The sequence below is a fragment of the Mus musculus genome, chromosome 4 (assembly GCF_000001635.26).
Source record: "Mus musculus strain C57BL/6J chromosome 4, GRCm38.p6 C57BL/6J".
Taxonomy (NCBI): domain Eukaryota; kingdom Metazoa; phylum Chordata; class Mammalia; order Rodentia; family Muridae; genus Mus; species Mus musculus.
The window spans coordinates 9,514,241-9,536,217 of NC_000070.6; the positions used below are offsets into that span (position 1 = coordinate 9,514,241).

Genomic DNA, 21,977 nt, shown 5'->3' on the forward strand with positions numbered 1-21,977 from the left:
TAATTTCAACTATACTTTTCAAAGGCAATTATCTTTTGCTACACACATAGATACACTCGCTCAGATGCACACACAGACACACACACACACAGACACACAAACAATCACAGATACACACACAAACACACCCCCCCCCAAAAAAGAGGCGCTTTTCAGATTACACATCTGAAAACACCAACTGGAAAAAATAAACTGTAAAATCCAAATCCCAAAGATCTTGTAAGAACATTGGCTTCATAAGTTACGCTAAGAACGTTTGTAAAGTTCTAACTGATTCCCAGCAGTAAAAGTCCCCACCCACTAGTTTATCATCTATTGGAATAAAGTCACAAACCCAGTTAATCGTACCTCTTTGTTCCCGACCCTCTGCATGGCATCCCCCAAGTGGAAGTAAAACCGGCCATCATCCGTGCCAGGGTCCCCAGATTCGATTCCTTCCTGGAAAAGGACAGTGTTACCATCTGTGAAGGGTGACATTTGGGGGTCTCATCCCTTGACCTCTGTAGATTTTCCTTATTTATGAACAAAAACATCTCATAGGAAAACATAAGACCTTGAAAATTTTGTCTCATTATTAAAAGTAGATGATGAGTTTGGTCCACATTTTACATGTAAACATAAAATGAGATAATCTAAACTTAACGACAAGGTTATCATTAACCGCTAGTGGACTAGCCCAGGAATTAGCAAGCACGCTGTACTGCCACAGGGGAGCTATCATATTCCAGGGCTGCAGATGGTTTCCCTGGCTGGGTTTTTCCACATTGACTTTGCTCTCCAAGTCTGACCATATGCCACCTACAGTCTTTTATTCCTGAACCCAAACACTGTTTTGCTTGTGTTTCAAGGGATGACAGTGTGAGTGTACGTGACAGTCCTTTCTACCCTAAACAAATGTGCCACAAGCAGCTAATGAAACTTCTTACTAACATTTACAGGATTCAAGCCAACACCAACTGGAATCTTGACACAGGTAATTTTTACTGAACAGCTTCTATTATGAATTGCTCTGCTCTTCCCTCTCTCCATAAAAGCACTGGAAATGAGATTCTTATTGTAAAACGGGAAGAGAAAATACTGAGACTGAATATGGAAAAGAAAAAAAAAACAAAAATGTGAAATAGTTTAATGGCAGGTATTCTTTTCATAAACGACATCTTTGAGGCTGCCCCAGGAAAGGCTAGCAAGATGGCTCAGTGGGTGAGGGCACTTGCTGCCAAGCTTGATGACCTGATTTTCATCTCCAGGTCCCAAATATTGCAAGGAGAGAGCCAGGTCCTGTAAGTCATCCTCTGACCTCTAAGTACATGATGTGGATGCACATACACATGAGTACATACCCATGGTTATATATATACGTATATGTGTATATATACATATATGTGTGTGTGTATATATATCTATTTTATCTCACAAATGACATTTCTTCTGAGAAAAGATAATGACCATATATGTTTTCTATTCTTTCATATATATACATATCTGAGAACATTACATAATATATTTCATATATAATATTATATCATTACTATTAATTATTTAATTAATATAATATCAATAAAATCATTAATATTGCAGTAGCATTAATATTAATAGTATAATGTTGTACTTTATGATATTATATATAATATATCATTAAAATTGTATATTTAAGTAACATTAATTAATATTATTAATATTGTCATATTATTAGTATTAATAAAACCATATTGTATTATGTATACATATTATAATATTAAGATTAATAATATAGTGTTATATGTATAAAATGCAATATATAATATATCATGTTCATATATATGTATATATATGAAAGAATAGAAAACATATATGATCATTATCTTCTCTCAGAAGAACTGCTATTTGTACAGTCTTGGAAAATAGCCTCTAACATAACAGACTGACAGCCGGGCGTGGTGGCTCACGCCTTTAATCCCAGCACTTGGGAGGCAGAGTCAGGCGGATTTCTGAGTTCGAGGCCAGCTTGGTCTACAAAGTGAGTTCCAGGACAGCCAGGGCTATACAGAGAAACCATGTCTCGAAAAACCAAAAAACCAAAAGCCAAAAACAAAAAACAAACAACCAAAACAAACAAAAAACAGACTGACTGGTGTAGAGTATCCTTATTTGTTAAATGTCTGCCCTAGCTCTTGCTTGCTTGCCCACTGTTGTACCTAGAAGAATACTATCAGGCCTCCAGAATTGAAGACAATGTGAGCGCACTTTAAGCCAGACCAATGCACATGCCCACACAGCCCTGGTAAAATGGAAAGGTCTGCAGTGTCTGATGACAGGCAGGGCAGATGGGAATATAAGCCATCTAGAGGGGCATCATGCTCAGCACTATGCCCCAGGGTTGTGGGCCAGATAGGAAGCTAGAAGTGTGCCTGACCACACACAGTGTGGGCATTCTTAAGACAGGCAGCAATTGCAACAATAAGCATTGTTTGAAGAAGTCACAGAAGCCAGCCATACTGCTATCATAAAGGGGGTTCAAAACTCTCATGCATACATGAGCTATGTATACAGCAGCTCTCCTTTACAGTGGGTCAAACTTTTAGCCATCATATTGTTCCTACTCAAACAAAAGCAAACTAAACTTAAACTTTAATTCCCTTCCTCAGTTACAGTAGCCATGGTTTAGATATTCAGTGTGTGAACAATAAATATAAGTGATCTTTCTTTTTTCTTTCCTTCCTTCCTTCCTTCCTCTCTTTCTTTCTCTCTCTCTCTCTCTCTCTCTCTCTCTCTCTCTCTCTCTCTCATGAACTATCCACACTGCAGTTTAATATGGTAGAAAACGCAATAATATATTTTAAGATTTTGAGTCATTAGCCCTAAGGTGTTTTTCAAATAGTGTCTGCTCAAGCTGTTATTGTTGTAGGCTGAAGTGTCTCCTGCATGCCTCTGTGCTTCCGTCTCCAGCATGAGGTACTGTTTGGGAGTTTGTAGAACATTGCTTGCAGAACTCTCTCACCAGGGGTGGGCCTTGACGGTTACTCTGCTCTACCCTCCACTCTTGGTCTTTCATTAGTGCTCATAGACCAAAACTGAACAATCTACTGTCACATGTTCCTGCCACTTCGAGCTCTGCTGTGCCATCCCCACAATGAAACACAGCACCTCCCAGAAACTAAGAACCCAAATCAACCTTTCCTTACATGGTTTCTGTTGAGAATTTTGGCAACCATGATACCAAAGTAGCTCATGCAGTTGGGGTCTCTCCCTGACATTCAGTCAGGTGTATGAACTGCCTGAGATACATGCACTCTGAGGCTAGGAAGACTCAGTGAGTCATGCCAATCAGTTAGACGCCATAACTGGAAGCCACAACCAAAGGGGACCTCAGAGGACTCCGGGAAGAGAGTATATGGGAAGGAGACCATGGCAGCTACCTTTAAGTAGGGAATGCTCTCAGATATCTTGTTCTGTGCCTTCAGGATGAAGCCGTAATGCACTTTAGCGAAGCCATCATTTGGTGTCACATTTAGCACCTGAATTCAAAGAAAGCAAAGAGTGACTGTGCTAGAGAAGAGACTGTAGAAGTGACTGTCACAACAAATCCTAGTTAGTTCTGCCATACTCGGGGTGGATCAGGATGTTACAGCTTCAAACACTGTGGGAGCGTCTTGTCTCACCGCTACCATTAAACGAAACAAACCCATGGCCAACCAACTCAAGATGCCCTTCACACGTGCTTACTGACTACAGCTGTGAATGAGAATGTAGTTACTGCTGGACCATGGCTGTGACCACATACTGACCACTGATAGACGTCAAGGTTGTTGAGGCATTAGAGAAAATCCCTCTGAATTTCTTTGTGCTTCAAGACGACCCTGAAGGGTTGTCTCACATTGCTTTACGGACATGCTTCAACATATTAGGATGTCCTCATGCACTAAAACATTCGTCCATGGTCACTAAAGTTAGTGGCAGAGTGGGACATGAAAACATTCCTAACTGTTACAGATGCATGGTGACCATAAAGATAACTATAAGAGCATTACAGGGCCATTGCCATCACCGTGGAAAGGACATCTGTCATAGTACAGACCCTATTCAGCTATCACTGCAGAGGACACAGCATTGCTCCCGAGGCTACCATACTGAATGATAAATGACTGCCTGGCATGGCAGCTAAGCAAACAGTGGCCTGCATTTCCCATGGGTATTTAAGTGGGAACTACCAGAGGAACTGTTACAGGCTTGACACAGCAGCCTTGTGGGTGTTGAAGAGCAACCCTGGGGACTGGTAAATGATCAGAACCTGAGTATTGGCCTAGTGAGCTACCAGGTGCTAATTCTGTAATTCTGTGCTGGGGTTGAATGCAGAATGGCTAGGGACCCGAGAATATAACCCGTGTCCTACTTGAGTAACTTTTTGGAAGTCTGAGATTATTTCAAAATAACAAGCTTTAAAAAATTATGAATGAAAGTAAGTTCCTGGGAGTGCAATGATTTTTAAGTGCTGAATATAAATTTGGTGAAAATAATCCTAATAAAAAAGTGGGTGATAAAAACCCAGGTGGCTACTTCATATAAGCTGGTCCATTGTTCATCACTACATGCATTTATTATGAATTAAAGATGAATTATGCAAAATCAGCCCTAAATTAAACATGAACAGTGAGAAATCCACACAAAAGCATTAGACTAGTGAAGCTGCTTAGGAAATGTATTTCTTGAACAAAGAAGAAGATGGAGAAGGTGCGAGTGGTACTTTCAGGGAGAAGATGCCTGAGTGCCTCTCCTCTCTATCCCTGAGCCAATTAGGGAAGGTGAAGTCACAGCTACCAAGGGCGCTTTACAGAGGAAGAGCAAGCTATCTAGCAAGAAGCTACCATGACCGCATTGGACTCAGTGCCTATTTAAGGCCTATTTAGAAGGGTACCACTCAGCATGCTACCCGCTACTGCACTGGACCAAACCTCCTCTTTCACACCCTCTTGCAGAACCCCTCAGTGGCTGATACTTTGCACCCCTGCTATTCATTCTCCATATGGGACTCCCAGGCAAACCATTTAAATTGGGGGTCAGACCTGATCCTTCCTCAAGTTTGTTTTTACTCAGCATTAACGATTACATTCCAGGAACCACTTCTGCAGCCTCCACCTATCCAGCTCTGCTCTTGCCCCTCCCAGTCATCCCTTTGAGGCACGTTGGACTCCTGGCTATTTATAGCAAGCCAAAGGCACCTTTTCTACAAAATGTCATCCTCACAATACTCCTTTGGCTCACTCTTTCCTAGGGCATCCAAGTAGGTCATCTCTTTACTTGTGGGAGAAGGATGGTGTGCACACTATTCCAGGGCATTCCTCCCCTGTCTATCTCCCAGTCTGAAAACCAACGCCACCTGTGGAGAGCCGTGCCGCGAGCAATCGCCATTATAAGATGGCTCTGGCTTCCACTGCGCCTAACTAGTAAACAAGCCTTATGTGCAAGTGCAAGAGTGAGCTCACGCCTAGTCACTGCCCATCTCGCCGCGTAGTAATGGGGTGATGGGTGAGCAACGAATCAGGAGCTGTCACGCCACATCAGGTGCTGAAACGTCACACTGCGGGCTATATAAGCAGCGCCATTTTCCCGGTTTGGGGTCTTCCCTCCTGATAAGCAAGCAGTAAAAGCTTTGCTGCAGAAGATTCTGGTTGTCCTGAGTGTGTTCTTGCCGGCGGGGACAAAAGCTTGGGCAATAGCCACCCCCGTGCTAGGTGCCCTCTCCAAGTTATCTATCCAGACTGTGTTTCACAGGACCTATCACCATCTGACCCGTTTGGATGCTTTGTTCCTTTTCTAACAGGTAAGCGCTACAGGGACTTTGCTTCACTCATGTCTCATCCCTTGAGCCTGGTGATGGGGAACTCTCAGTAAATTGTGATAAAGGCATGGACTGGTGCATGCTGGGCTCTCCTTCCTAGAAGAATCTCTGTAAGCTTGGGCTCTGTTTCTTCAGCTGACAGGCCCTAAACCAGACCTTGGGCTGAGAACGGACCTCCAGGACTGAGGAGAATCAGTGTTGATCATGGTTCTGCCTGAACTGCTACAAACAAGTCGTTATAATTACTGCACTTCACTGATGACACCCCTGCCTACTGCAGTCACACAGACATCATCTCAAGTAGCTATCAAATGGAAGCATTTTCTAGGATTTCAAAACCCATCAAATTCCTCTAGGTCCCAGATATGAAACAGGAATAAGATATTCTTCTCTCTCAAAGGGCTCTCAATCCAGTACAAGAAATGCATGTTCAGTAGATACTGATGTCACAAGAGCTCCCAGAAACAAGCAGAGGCATGTTCGTCCCAGGGGAGGAACACCCAACATGCTCATGATGAGTGTGATTAGAAGAAAGGTCCTAGAGACATCTGGGAGTGTGGAGATCACCAGTGAAAGGAAAAGCAGGGACCAACGGGGCAAAGACACTCAAGGCAAAAGAGAATAAGAAAACATAAAAAGGCATGTGGGGCGAGGGATGCAAAGATACCTCAGTGGTTAAGAACACTTGCTGATTAATCATGACAGCCAGAGTTCAGGTCCTAATGTCCATGTAACAAGCTGGGTAGGGTGCTCTGAATAAGAAATGCCCACAAAGGCTCACTTGTTTGCATAATTCATGCCGTTGTGGCTATCAATCCTTCAGCAAGATGTCAAGCCTATAGAGGAAGTATATTTCTGAGGAGAGGGTTTGAGGGTTTCCAGCCTTGTCTCACTTCCGATTCTCGTTCATGACAAGCCAGCTTCTTGCCACGGTGCTTTCTCGGACCATAGCATGCTATCAGGTCATGACGGACTCTCCATCTGGAACTGCAAGCCAAACTACATGAACTTTGGGGCTCTCTCATTCATCCCACCGTAGCCAACGTGTTACTTAAGTTGCTTTTATTGTGGTATTTTATCACAGCCAAGAAAAAAATAACAAATACACTGGAAATCTCTAAAATGTCTATAGCTAACTCCAGCCCTGAGGGATACAATATCTTCTTCTGGCCTCCACAACACAGGCAACCCCCTGAACCCTCCCTATTCATACAAACACACATGTACACACACACACATAGGAAAAGGGAATGCTGTGAAATACAAACAAGACAATAGGTAACGAAATTGGAGAAGAGGACAGGCGTTATCACAAAACAATTCTGTTTAAGGACACAAGAAAAATAATCCCCTAGGGAGAAGAAATTGCAACCACTTCTGCTCTGAAATATACTAAGAAGAGGTTCATACTACCATGCTCATTTGCAGGTGGACAGTCAGGAATCATGTCTGGTACATAGGATTAGGAGGATGGGCAGGGCTCAGGCACCAGAGTGGCTGACAGTGCTGTCCCCACTGGTTTCTTTAAATTTAGGCACCACACTTTTGAAATTTTTTGATACATGTGCAGCAAATTTACAGGATTAATAAACCCACACATGAAGATACAGGTTGGTTTACAAGAAACCAGGACTGAGAGTAAAATGATATTAAAAAGTTTTGTATTTACCTATTATTACCATTATCTATCTAGCTATCTAGCTATCTATCAATCTATCTTTCTAATTATCTATCTAGTTATTATATATACATTTTTACCCACAGTAAAAACTCTTTCAAGGTACATTTTAAGAATTTTAAAACACCACCTATTTCCTTTATCAAAACTTCATTTTCTACAGTAAGTTATGATGCAAATATATTAAATGGAAAATTCCAGAAATAAAGAATCAATGTTTTATAGTCACCATGTCCCAACCCACATGTCCTGTGGAACTATCCTACCCCATCAGAGGTTAGGCCAGCATCCTGAACCCCAGGTAAGACTGCCCCTGCACCCTGCTAGCACCTGCCCAGCATAACTCTAACTGTTCCAGACTGTCACTCTATCTCTGGCCACATCTCTGACATAAGCCTCCTACACTACCAGAAGCCAGGCCAACATCCTGAAACCCAGAGGACCTTCAACCAGATCAGAGGCCACACATCACCAGAACTACGGCCTCCAACTTGGGAGGCAACTCCCTGTTGGAACAAGGACATTGATACAATTAGAAGTCTAGCTCTTAATGTGAGCAGAAGCCTTCTACTCAACTACAGGCCATTCCAGTGAGATCAGAGAAGAAACAGAAACCAATGAAGAAAACACCTATCTAAAAGAGACAAACCCAGAAAATGGCACCTAGACCTATGATGACCCCAAATACAAATGTCTTAACATCAGTACAAGAACACAACCAACAACAAACCGGGCAATATGTCACCAAACAGAGCCCACCCATCCCACTAGAGCAAGCCCTGAATATTTCAACAGAGCTAAAGCACAAGAAAAGGTTAAAACTAACTTTATGAAGATGATAGAGTTCCTTAAAGAGGAAATTAATAAATCTTCAAAAGAAATTGAGAAAAAGACAATAAAAAATTGGAGGAAATCAATAAATCCCTTAGAGAATATCAAGAAAGCCAAGAAAAATACAAACAGTTGAAGAAAATGAATAGAACTTTTCAGGACTTGAAAATAGAAATAGAAGCAACAAAGAAAACACAAACTGAGGGAATTCTGGAAATGGAAAATCTAGGTAAATGAACAAAAAACTATAGACACAGGCATCACTAACAGAATATGAGATATGGAAGAAAGACTCTCTCTGTTGTAGATACAATAGAAGAAATAAGGCCGGGCAGTGGTGGCGCATGCCTGTAATCCCAGTACTTGGGAGGCAGAGGCAGGTGGATTTCTGAGTTCGAGGCCAGCCTGGTCTACAAATCTACAAAGTGAGTTCCAGGACAGCCAGGACTGCACAGAGAAACCCTGTCTCAAAAAACCAAAAAAAAAAAAAAAAAAAAAAAAAAAAAAAAAAAAAGAAGAAGAAATAGGTCAGTCAAAGAAAGTGTTAACTTTAAAAATTCTCTAACATAAAACATACAGGAAATCTGGGACACTATGAAAAGACAAAATTTAAGAATAATAGAAATAGAGGCCCAGACAGTATTTTTAACAAAATCATACAAGAAAAAACTTCCAACCCTAAGGAAGGACACATCTATAAAGGTACAAGAAGCTTACAGAACACCAAATAGATTGGACCAGAAGAGAAAGCCCCCAGCCACATAATAATCAAAACACTAATAACATACAGAACAAAGAAAGACTATTAAAAGCTGCAAGAGAAAAAGGTTAAGTAACATATAAAGGCAGACAGTTAGAATTACACCCAGTTTTTCATCTCTGACACTAAAAGTCAGAAGGGCCTGGGCAGATGTCTTGCAGTCTTTAAGAGACCACTGATGCCAGCCAGTACACCCAATAAAAGTTATAATCACCATAGGTGTAGAAAACAAGATATTACATGATAAAGTCAAATTTAAATAATTCAGCTCTACAGAATGTACTAGAAGGAAAACTCCAATACAAGGCAGTTAACTGCATAAAAACAAGTATAACCCAAAGAAAGAAACACAGAAACACACACACACACACACACACACACACACACACACACATACTACTACTACTACTACTACTACTACTACTACTACTACTACTCCTCCTCCTCCTCCTCCTCCTAATAACTACGACAAAATAACAGGTATTAACAGACATTGGTCATTGATATCTCTCAATATCAATGGATTAAAAACACATAGGCTAACAGAATGGATATGAAACAAGATTCATCCTTCTGCTGCATACAAAAACAAACAAACAAACAAACAAACACATCTTAATATCAAAGATAGACACTACCTCAGAGTAAAAAGTTGGAAGAAAAATTTACAAGCAAATGGACCCAAGAGGAAAGCTCCTGTAGTTATTCTCATATCTAGCAAAATAGACTTCAAACCACAATTAATCAAAAGAGATGGGGAAGAACACTCCACACGCATTAAAGAAAAAAATCCATCAAGATTACATCTCAATTCTCAACATCTACACCCAAATGCAAAGGCACCCACATCTGTAAAAGAACATTACTAAAGCTTAAATTACACATCAACCTTCATACATTGATAGTGAGAGACTTCAACATCCTACTCTCAGCAACAGATAGGTCATCCAGGTCTAAGCTAAACAGAGAAATAGTGGAGCTCACAGATGTTAGGAACCAAATGGACCCAACCTACAAAACATTTCACCCAAACACAAAAGCGTGTATCTTCTCCTCATCACCTCATGAAACATTCTCCAAAATTGACAACATACTCCATCACAAAGCAAGTCTCAACACATACAAGAAAATTGAACTAGCATCCTGTATCCTATCAAACCACAATGGATTAAATCTGGATTTCAACAATGACAAAAACAGCAGAAAGAATCTAAACTCATGGAAACTAAACAACTCTACACAGAATGACTACTGTGTCAAGGCAGAAATGAAGGATATTAAACACTTCCTAGAATTCAATGAAAATGAATCCACATCATACCCAAACGTTTTAAGTACAAATCAAATAACTTCAAAACAACAAAGATGAAAAACACAATTAACAGATCATGCTGGCAAGGATGTTGAACAAGGGGAACACTCCGCCATTGTTGGTGGGAGTGCAAGCTTGTACAGCCAATTGGAAATCAATATGGCAATGTCTCAAAAACTTGGAAATTAATCTGCCTTCAGACTCAGCCAAACCATTCTTGGGTATATATCCAGAGGGTAATCCATCCACTATAAGGACACTTGCTCAATTCTATTCATAGAAGCTTTAGTCATAATAGCCAGAAACTGGAAACAAACTATATGTCCCACATTGATGAATGGATTTAAAAAAAAAAAAAAGTGGTGCATTTACACAATGGAGTATTACTAAGTTGTTAAAACAATGACACCATGATATTTGCAGCTAAATGAATGGAACCAGAAGAAATCCTGAGTGAGGTAATCCAGACTCAGAAAGGTAAACACAGCATGTAAGTGGGTATTAGCTGTAAAGAATAATCATGCTACAATCTACAGACACAGAGAGGTTAAATAATAAGGAGAGCTTAAGGTGTAATGCAAAGATCTTCCAGGGAAGGGGAAATACAATTGTTTCCTTGAGTAGACTTGGGACTGATGGAGATGGGAACAGGAAGAACCAGGTGTGAGTGTGGGCATGAAGGGAGGGAGTACTGGGAGAGACGACTGGACTTGGGGGGCATTTTGGAAGCTAGGTAGAAACCTGGTACAATGAAAACTCCATGAAATCTACAGGGGTGACATTAACAAAGAGTCCTAGTAATGGGGGACAAAATGTCTGAGCTGGCCATCCTCTGTAACCAGGAAAGGCCTCAAGTGGAGGTATTGGGACACCTACCCACCATAAAACCTCTGACCTACAGCTTGTCATTTCTGCATACTGTGCTGAGACAGAAGCCTAGCATAATCATCAGAGAGATCAGAGAGACTGCATCTAGCAACTGATGGGGACAGGTGCAGAATCCAACAGGCAAATATTAGGCAGAATTCAGGGAGTCCTGTGGAGGAGGTTAGGAAGGATTGCAGGAGCCCGAGGGGCCACAAATAATACCACAAGAACAAGGCACACAGGATCAACTGACTGGGACTCAAACGGGCTCACAGAGATCAGGGAGCCTGGATGGGTCTGACTAAGGTAGGTCATTTGCATATATGTTATGGCTGTATAGCTTGGTGTTTTTGTGGGATTCCTAACAGTGGGAGCAGGGCTCTAGAAGAGTCACTCTTGGGGTGAGCCAAGATAAACACATTACTGTTGTGGAGCAAAAAATGCTGTGTGATCAAAAGTAAACTATATTCTAGAAAAAGATGAGAAGAAGTTGGGGGATAGGTGGATATGGGAGGAGCTGGGAGCAAATACGGTCACAATACATTGTGTGAATATTTCAAAGAATTTCTTAAGGAAATCATCCTGAAGCCAGGTATAGTGGGACAATCCTATAATCCCAGCTCTCTGGGGAAGGTGGGTACAGTACGGGCACAAGTTCAAGGTCAGCCTCAGAGACGAGGCAAGTTTGAAGCTAGCCTGAGCTAGAGGCCCTAGCTACAAAAAAAAAAAAAAAAAAAAAAAAAAGAAAAGAAAAGAAAAAAAAAAGACACATTTTTTTCAGCCCCCTGATGTGACTCATTCTTTCAAAGAAAAAGTTTAAGTACTTCACTATGGACAAGAACATATATGCTGACAGGAAAGATCATTATTACAGGAGAGGCTAAACCACAGGCAACTAAATTAGAATATTCTGAGTACGATTCATAAGTGAACTTCTCAGAGGGAAAGAAAAAGGAAACACCTCAAAAGGACAAAATCTAAAGTTCTAATAGTAGGCAGATATTCCAAGAGTCCTCTGTCCAAAACAGGTCACATGACTGTGTAAGATCATATACCTATTTTCAGACCAGGAAAAAGAAATCAAGTGTTCTTCCTGTAGGGGATCTTTTACCTGCATGATTACAGGGGATAATAAGAGCTGGATACAAGCATAGAAGATAAGCCAGGCTTAGTAGTGCAAACCTTTAATCCCAGCACTTGGGAGGCAGAGGCAGGCAGAGCTCTGTGAGTTCCAGGACAGGAAAAGTTACCAGGGCACCACAGAGAAACCCTGTGTCAAAAAAAGAAAATCTTTCCCTGGCTCCCAGTTTCAAATAATTTTGGCTTGTTTTGTAAAACAAACAACCAATCAACAAATAACAACAATGAAAGAATCCATGGTTTAAAGTGTTATCACTGTGAGTAGCATGAAGGAATGTTAAATTGTGCTCTCCCTGGCCTGGGATGTGAGCCACTGACTTTTCAGCCTGTTCATACTGTAAATGCTACCTGACTTTGCTGTCAGTATTTGTCTCTATTAGCCAACTGACTGCTCCAAGGACTACAGAGCTCACGTTCCAATATCCCCGGCTCACTGAGGTGTAACACACCTGCAGTGTTCAGTGCTATCTTCATCTTTAGGCATCTATATGGGTCTTAGAATGTAACCATCATGAATGCAAGGGTACTACCAAACCATGAGTAGCACTTCACAGTGATCAGACTGAAATAGCAACATTTTACTAAGAGTGAAAGAATTTTTGTCAGTTCAGTAAAATTTGAGAAGCACTCTAAATGTTTCATTTGAGCTGAAAATCCTATTTGGAGGGCATGTACTTTCTCTTTTTAATCAAGTATGTGCCACACTATGACGCATATATAAATAGACAACACTTAAATCTAAAAACAACTACAAACATCAGATCGCACACTTTTGACTGGAAGGGTACAGCAGAAAGGGTATTTAAAGAACATGGCGGCAGGAAGCCTGGCAGGCTTGACGCTAAGAGTCGGGAGCCATGGTCACATGGTGCTTTGGGGTACATGGAGGTCAGAGGGCAGCAATCCTATAGAGGGATCTGGGTCAGTTCAAGCCAAAGGTGATCAGTGTCTTGTGAAAGCATCGGGAAGATGGATCTACTTGGAAAACAAAATGAACTGGTGACTTGGCCCCAGACCGTAAGCTCCGTGAAGACAGAAAGGTAAATTCGGTGTCACTTCAATAAGCTCAGGTGCTGAGGTTTTTGCTGTGCGTGCATTTAATAAATGTGCACTGACTGAGTGATGTATCTGCATAAGGTGTGTGGGGCTGCAAAGGTGATGCTGAGCTGGGATCCCAAACTGGTGGCAGAGCTTTGAGAAGGAGATGTAGGAGGAGCCTTTAAAAACTACAGATGTGAGCAGCTTCTACCTAACCTCTGTAAAGCTAGTCTCTGGGCTGAAAACAGAACAGAAAACAAACAAACAAAGCCCTAAAACTAAAAGTAGGATCATGAACTGATTTTCACATATGTACTCAAAAATCATTGTGAAGCCTTGGTATTAGTTTCTGAAATGACCTTGGGAAAAGAGATAAACACAACAGGCCAAACTTTGGTTAGGGAAACACAGCTCATTAGTTTATAAGTAAGAGGCAAAAACAGAGGAGTGCCACACATTACTCTCAATGTATGAAGGCTCCTTTTAAAAGAAAACCAATCAGTTGTGTGATAGGGCAATATCTAAAGCTCTGTGCATCCTAGTATGCTCACCCAAGTGAGAATGCAGTCCTGGGTGAATAAACAACAACATAATATTGGTTTTCAAGGTGAAGAAAAACATTCCATGTTTCTGAGATGGGACGAGTGTACTCGAGGAAGACTTTTAGAAGGTAGGAGAGGGAAATGCAGTTAGATGCTGGTCAAAATGAGCTCGAAGCCTGCTGAGACCTGAGACCTCGCTTGTGCTTGGCTCCCAGGATGAACTTCACTGCGCTCTTTAGACTGAAATGGGGGATGAGAGAAGGATACTGGAAGGAAGGAAAAGAAAGAGTTGGAAAACAAGAGTGAATTTTACAAGGAGAAGAAAGAAGACAGTGTGGGAAGGAGGAGACATACACGTAGGAAGGATCTCTAGACCTCCATCTTGTGTCTCCAATGGTTTGTTCATTTTTACATTCACCTGATCCTAAATCACTATGACACATAATGTTTCTTTTAACCAAACCCTGCAGGACAGGAGCCACTGGGTATGTTAGCTGACACCCTGTCCCACAGGGACTACGTTATAGCCTAGTGCAGGTCTTTTCTATACAATACACATTTGCAATGCTGTAGTCTCAGTCCACCATGCATGTATTAATGATGTCATAAAAAGCCAAGGCCAAACTTCTGATCTCCCAAAAACAATCAAAGTTATGACAAAGGTAGAAAGACAATAGCTTCAAAATTCAATGACATTACAGTTAAGCACCAAGAGCAACAGAGTCAAGTGCCTCTTTGTGAGCAGGCTGAGGGGGAAGCTGCTACTGTTGACGATGTTTCCAACACAGAAGAGACCCTTCTGTGACACATCCTAGCTCACTGAAGTAGCATTTAATGTAAAGTCGGCAGCTTGGAAGCCACTGATCCAGAGGCTCAAGTCAAAGAACGAGGACCCTCGTCTGTCTTTGTTTTACAGAGGGGTTAGCTTTTTCCTGCTTCAAAGTGCATTCGACATATTGTTTGCTTTACGCCAAATAAACTCCCTTGTTGCCTAAAGGAACCAGTTTCTAGGCTTTGTGACTTAGAGCTTATCTATTAAAATGTCCACTATAAAGCAGAAATCCTTTGAAAGCCATCTCAGCCAGAATATGGGAATATCAATGGTATAATCTACTACTTTTGCCTGAGAGTCTCATACTGCAACACTTGAAAATAGTATATTATTTACATTTATTGACTTCATTCTTTTTCCTATCACAACAAAAACCCTTAAAAAGTTGTCAATACAGACTGATAAAAATGAAGCTCAAATAGAAATTAATTAAAATTTAAATCGTTCCAATCAAGATATAGGGGTGAATATGGTCAATATACTTAATAGTCTTTATGGGACCCATTGCTCTGTACAATAGAGGCATGCCACTAAAGAAAAACAAAGTAAGGAAAATTGGTCATGGTGGCAGTTGAAAGGCTGAAGGTGAAAGATTACCATGAGTTTGAAGCCAGCCTGTGCTAGATGTGACTTTCGGGCTCCAACAGGGAGTGAAGGGCAGAGAAAGTAACGGGAGAGTTAAATCCAGATTGTTAGCCATAATCACGTACATGCTGTTTCATTCAAGATAAAGAGGACAGAACACAGTGTATGTTACATGTCATTTTCAATCAGCACTTAAGAGTTGTCTACAGATAACTCAGTGCGGCTCAAAATACACCAGTGCTTACCTCTTCGTAAACCTTCTTGGCACTGTCGTTGTCTCCCAACAAGAGGTATCCTACGCCAAGGTCGTTTTTTAAGGTAGTATCACTAGGGAACAGTTGAACTAGTCTCTGGAGGGTAAGTAGAGAACCTCTCATGTGACCTAGTGTTGGAAAATAGGATTAAAAGTATTATGAATACAGACCACAAGAGAGGATTTAGCAGATCCTGAAGAACAACTTACATCTGACATCCTCTATGAACAGATCAGTAAGTCCTGAGTAGCATAGCTATAATGCTATCTGTAATTGTTCTATGTAGATACTAAATACGAGATCAATCATAAATTGTAAAGACATAGTATTTTCTGAGTCAATTCACATTTACATTTTTTTTATCTTATGTTCTTGAGAATATAAATGTATGTTACCAATTCAGGTGAAACAATTTTGTTTTATTAGCTTTGAAATTTTAGATGGAGTATAGATAATAGAAAGCCTGAGTTTGGGTCGAGCTGTCAGTATGGGCACCGAGGGCCATGGCACCAGCTTCATTGTGCATGCCTTCTCTAACAGAGGAGGCAGAGACCGAGCAGAGGAGACATTTTCCAGTACTATGGGAGCCTCTGGTGGACAACAGGCTATGGTGCACTACATGGCTCAGGAAAGCCCAGCTGCTGTTCACTTGGAGGCTTAGACAGAAAGAGTCTGGGCCCACTGTCACTGCTCATTGTCACAATTGCAAATTGGAAACACAAACTGCAAATGGGGGCGGGGCTGTGCTAAGAAGACTAGCATTTGCAATAAATAAATAAATAAATAAATAAATAAATAAATAAATAAGAGAAAAACCTACCGTGCAGGGATTAATGCCTACAAAGGGGACTATGAGGAGGCAGGTGCAGTTCAGCCAGGGAACACAGCTACTGCTTAGCTAACATAAGCAAATCTGGCCCGTTCACTCCAGGGTCTGTGTCGCATTGCTGGGTAATGCTATTCCAGTCAGGACTCCGAGTGGTTTTCCCAGGCAGTGCTTCCCTCTCTGGTGCAGACAGCAATGGTGCCAATGGTGCAGGTACCTCCTGCAGACACCTGCTGCTGTTCCTCCACACCTTGTCTGGATCCCCTGTTATACTGTGAGGAAACTCCATAACTCTGCAATTTCAGGATCCCTGTCCAGTTGCCTCAGAGCCTTCTCACGTTACCCTGTCTCATTCTCACCTCAGCGGAAGAGACTATACTGAAAACTAAAGGATTTCTGTGGAAGGTGAGACATCTTCACAAGATCAAGAGACCTTGATCTCGGGCTGGGAGGCAAGAGAATCTTTTGGTATAAAAATTAAGAGGGAACCAAAGACAATCCGTTTAACTCTAAGTTGAATAATTATTTTAACAAATTCTCAAAAAAAAAAAACCCTCCCAAAATTAATGTAAAAATCCACAGTGACTTTGTATGCGTTTATATGCATGTGTGGGTGTGTGAACAGAGACTAGAAGACAACACTGAGTGTCTTCCTCAGGAGCTGTGAGCTTATATGCTTGCCTGAGAAAAGCTCAATGACTGGAAGGCAGGCCAGCCTTGTGAGCATGAAGACATGTGATACCCAGAAACCAAGCATAAAGGCCACATATGCTGGCGCAGGCATGTAATCCCAGTGCTTGCGAGGCAGCGACTCGGAGCTTTGGGACTAGAAAGTCAGCCGGTGTAGGCTATGTGAAGTGCTCCAGGCCAGTGAAGATCCTGTCTTTAAAAATAAGGAGAAATGGCATCTAGGTTTTCCTCTGGCCTAGACATTCATAGATGTTTGCTTCTGTACACGTATGAGTGCACTTGTGTGTGAACAGACAGACACACCCATACACAACCGAACACATACACACACATGAGGGTGCACACAATTACTGAGGCTAAGATTGGTTAAATAAAGAGAAGTTGTGTTTAAGTCAGACAAGGCAAAAGGCAGGCTTCTTCTCAGGCACCTTGACTTTGAGAAGGCACCATGTGGCTGCCACTGAAGGCAGGCATGTTCCCCCATCACCAAGCTCAGCTTCTCACCTAGAAACTGCTGCCGTTCCGACCTTCGCTTCAAGCTCAGCTTCACCAGGTCTGTAGGGGCATCAGGCAGGTCGGCTGCCTCCTGGTAGGTCTCGATGGCCCTGCGCAGAACCTCATTGCTTCTCTGCTTCTCTGCCAAGTCATCTTCACACTAGAGGTGGCCCCCAGATGGATCAATATGCCATTACCTCAATGCCTGTCATTTCCCCCAGAGATCCAATGACAGTGATCTTTTAGACATGCTTTTTAAAAAGACAATTGACCTTTTCTTTATCAAATGATACAAACAAAAGAAAGCAGGACAACTGTTGTTTCAATAACAGGAAGAAAAGTCTGCTGCTAAGTTACAGACGAGGAAGAGGACTATACAATCACAACAATAGGGCTGATGGGGACAGACATAATAACATTTGGGAACATTAGACATACAGGACTCTGATCTATGGTCTGTTCTTCAATTTGTGTGTCCAGCGACTCATTCACTTCACCCATTAATTAATTCATTTAACAGCTCTTTTCAGAGGGCAAGACCATTCTACCTATGTGTCACCCTAGTTCAATAGCTCAGGGTGAGATCTTTTCTCATTTGACAAATACAAACAAAAGTGTTGTGCATAGAAACAGCAGGTTGATGCATGGCGGGTGCAGAATGGGGAAATTAGCAGTCTAGTCAAGACAATTGGGGAACTTTAGAAGAGGGGCCAGGGCATGTTTAGTATAAGACAGAAAGAGAGAAGATGACTTCAGGGTGTGGTGTGAGTGCCTAGCTGACTGAGCTGTCCTCCCCTGGGAATGCAAAGGAAGAACAGAGACAGGTCTGGTAAAGCAGGGGATCAGGACTTCAGTCTTTGGTATGCTAAACCAAATGCCAAGGGGAGGTAAACACTCAGAACGTGCACTTCTGGGGGTGGAGTTGGGGGAAAGTTGGTTGCTAAGGACACACACATAGGATCTGTCAAGAATGGAAGTGGTATTTAAAGTTGGCAAGCTAGAAGAGTCATGAGTGTAGACTCAGGAGAGTTCCAAGAACTAAATCTTAAAATTATCCAATGTTTCAAGCTCATTAGAGGTTAGGAAGACATATTTTTTCCCACAGGAAAATGGGATATGGAATGAGTTACATGGGAAGAAAACAACAACACAGCAATGCCCCAGAGGCAAGTCTAGATACAAAGGCTGTAAGAGGAAGAGAAGTATGCTCTGAGTGGCCACCAAGTCAGACAAGAGGAGGATGGAGAAGAGAAGGTAATGGCCTTGTGGAGCCTCGATGGCCCTGCCATCACTGTTTCCATGGGATTGTTGAACAAACTGGAGCACTGTCAAGAGAACATGGGAAGGATGTGGAGGGGCTAGCTTTAACAGGAGCCAGAGCACGTGTGAGCAGGTCGAGGGGTATGAGAGCCCAGCATCATAAGGATGAGATAGCACATCAGGTTTCTCAGTGGATGCAAAATACCCACCAGAAAAGGGGATATCCAAAGACAAAAGAGAGCATGCAAACACAAGATGTGGTCCAGTAGGTGAGAAGACAGGGGGATAGAACAGTTCACACCTGCCAATGGACGACTGCAAGGTATCATGGCAACTGTGTGAGAGGGCAGAGTCTCTGGATGCTTTTATTTTCCTAACAAAATACCCCCAAATTCATAACTTGAAACTAAGAATTGGGAAGGAAAGACCAGAGACAGAAAAGTAGGGGGGATGTGTAAGATGGTCCACAGTAGCTCATCAGAGTTTATAGACTTTCATTTAAAGAAAACTAGTAGCATTTCCATGCTGAACATATTCTATGAAATTTTAATCAGGATATGTAAACGTAATCTCAATTTAACATAAACTGTATGCTGGGCTAATGTATAAAATCTGAGGACTTTGGTAAGAAAAAAATCCTCATAGCTCTTCCCTTAAGTGACAAATACTTTGTAAAAGCCAACACCTGTTGATAAAGTCATTTGTGAGAAACTTCTCAGAAAACAGCACATCTATAATGTAACGTGTTAACACACATTCATTAGGATAAGGCTCCCAGGATGACAAGGGCTCAGTGGAACCAGTGAGTAAAGGTGGGATCATTAGGGAGAAAAAATTAATGACACAAGTTCATCCTTCCTTAATGGAAAGACACATCAGACCATTCAACTACCTTTTGGAGTCCACAGTAAGCTCACTGAGCAGATTCAGCTCCCAGAACAGGAAATCCCATGTCAATAATCTATCCTAGCTACACATTGTCCAGCAGCTATTTGTAGCCAGCTTTTCTGCTTCGTTTTGGCTATAGTGAATTAACTTCCAAGATCACAAATATTGATAGATGACTGAACAGAAACAATGTCCCTGAGCTAGGGAGTTATACAGACACCACTAGGTGAACCCTTGCCGCTTGGGGTCTGCAGAGCTACCCAACAGACCTGAAGACTCTGCAAGATTAGTGGAAGGACAATGCTGGTCTCATTAATCCTTAGAGACAGGCATCCAATCTCTTAAAGTCAGATTGGAAAGAGAGAGGCATGCAATCCATGTGTCCAGGACAGCTCTGTCACACAAACTTTTGTGGATGGACTAATTCACTCAAACTTCCTAGGGGACATGTCACTTTGTACTTCAGAGCCACGAATGGCTTGTGAAAGATAATAAAATGAATTCAGTTTATAATTTAAGACTTCTGTGTTCACTGTTTAGGGAACTTGCACAAACCTGATTTTTAGAAAGATACATTAATGATATAATCAGTGGTACTTGAAGGATATACATATTATAGTTTTATTTGATTTCATGCTGACTACTTAGTATCTGTTGAGAAACTGCAAAGAAATTGGTTAATTTCCTAACTGAGAATGGGGAAAGTCAGAATGTAGTCTTCCCTAAGAAAATCTGCCTACGTTTATTTTTTAAAACTCTGACAAATTTAGTTTCCTTTAAATTACTCCATTAAAATTTAATTTATCATGCTTAACTTTTGTTTTATGCCACATTAGTGCTAATATCAATAACATCTGTAGCATAATAGCTTAGAGATTAAAAAAAAAATACTGCCTGAGGCCCACATCTCAAATTACTCCTGTGAAAGAAGGCGCACATACAGTGACCACCACACTCCAGAGGCTCCTGGAACGATGATTACAATCTCGTACAGAGAAAACTTGGAAAGTACAAAACATTTTTGCCATAATTAACATCTGCACAACCATTCTCTCCTGTTAGAGGGCTTTCCGTAAGCAAAGGACTTGATATCAGTGAGAAAGTCCATCACTTGTCTGCACATTCTGGATCTTAGCTGTGTGGTTTCCAAAGGTTAGAGGAGGATGGCCCAATTCGTTTACCAAAACCACACAGTTGCTAAGCAATAAACCCAGTAGGTATCAAGGACAAGGGAAATTTATTTGTATCAATTGTCCTACAAATTTAATTTATGTATATTTAATTAATGAAAATTTAATGAATTAGTCTCCAATGGGATAAAGAGAATCTGAGCATCTTCCTTCAGCTCAGAACAAGGCCCACTGCCTCCCTGCAGATGTTTTACTACCTGTGAGGGTCACACACAAGGGAATACCACCTGCTTCTCCTTGCTCCACTAACTTCTGTAGCTCTCTCCCACTGCTGCCCTGTGACTGGTCATCTCCTTCTTCCCCAAGGGTGACTGCAGGAGCTATACACCTTGACAGATTGATGCACCAGCTCTGGCTTTACTCTTGAATCCCAAATTTCACAAACCCAGTGGTCTCCTTGATGCAGTCACACTGATATCTAAAAACCACTGCAACTGCAAACTTCAGATCAAACGCAGACTGCCGATTTCAGCCTCTCTTCAAACCCACTGTTCCACTTGGTCAGTTAGCTGGCATCATCTTCTCAGCTGTTCCCAACAACAGTCACTGGTCAACTCTTCTCCCGTGACCCTTCCATCTAGAGTCCTTTTAATCTATCTCTGCCCTTGCCTACTCCATGCCCAGCCCACAGTCCACACCACAGTCTACCAGCTCCCATGCACACAACATTGCGACCTGCCTCCTACTTCCTGAGCATCCAATTCTGCTCTCACAATCCATTTCCAACTGGCAATCAAAGCAATCTTTACAAAAGCCCTCCAGGCAGTCAGTCACCTGCACATGCAATAGCCTGCAAAGGCTTCCTCAGGCACAGAGAACAAGAGCTGAGAGGTGCCTCCTGTGTCCCCGGCTGCCCCACATTCCCAGCATGCACCTCTTTCTGTTCCACTTTCTGATGCCAAGACAGTTGTCTATCGGCTCCCTCTACCTGGACAGTTCCTTCCACAACCCTGACACATCTCAGCTACTATCTC

At 41.7% G+C, this 21,977-nt stretch overlaps 1 protein-coding gene across 3 annotated transcripts in view; it reads right to left on the reverse strand.

Moving 5' to 3' along the window:
* Asph (aspartate-beta-hydroxylase) overlaps positions 1–21,977 on the reverse strand; it is a 220,260-nt gene that overhangs the window by 65,156 nt on the left and 133,127 nt on the right. For all 3 annotated transcript variants that reach the window (NM_001290367.1, NM_001177849.1, NM_023066.3), the window contains 4 exons: positions 17,675–17,825; positions 15,646–15,782; positions 3,396–3,494; positions 349–438 (listed from right to left, as the gene is read on the reverse strand). In NM_001290367.1, the coding sequence (NP_001277296.1) occupies positions 349–438; positions 3,396–3,494; positions 15,646–15,782; positions 17,675–17,825 (477 nt within the window). The remainder of the gene's footprint in view (positions 1–348; positions 439–3,395; positions 3,495–15,645; positions 15,783–17,674; positions 17,826–21,977) is intronic.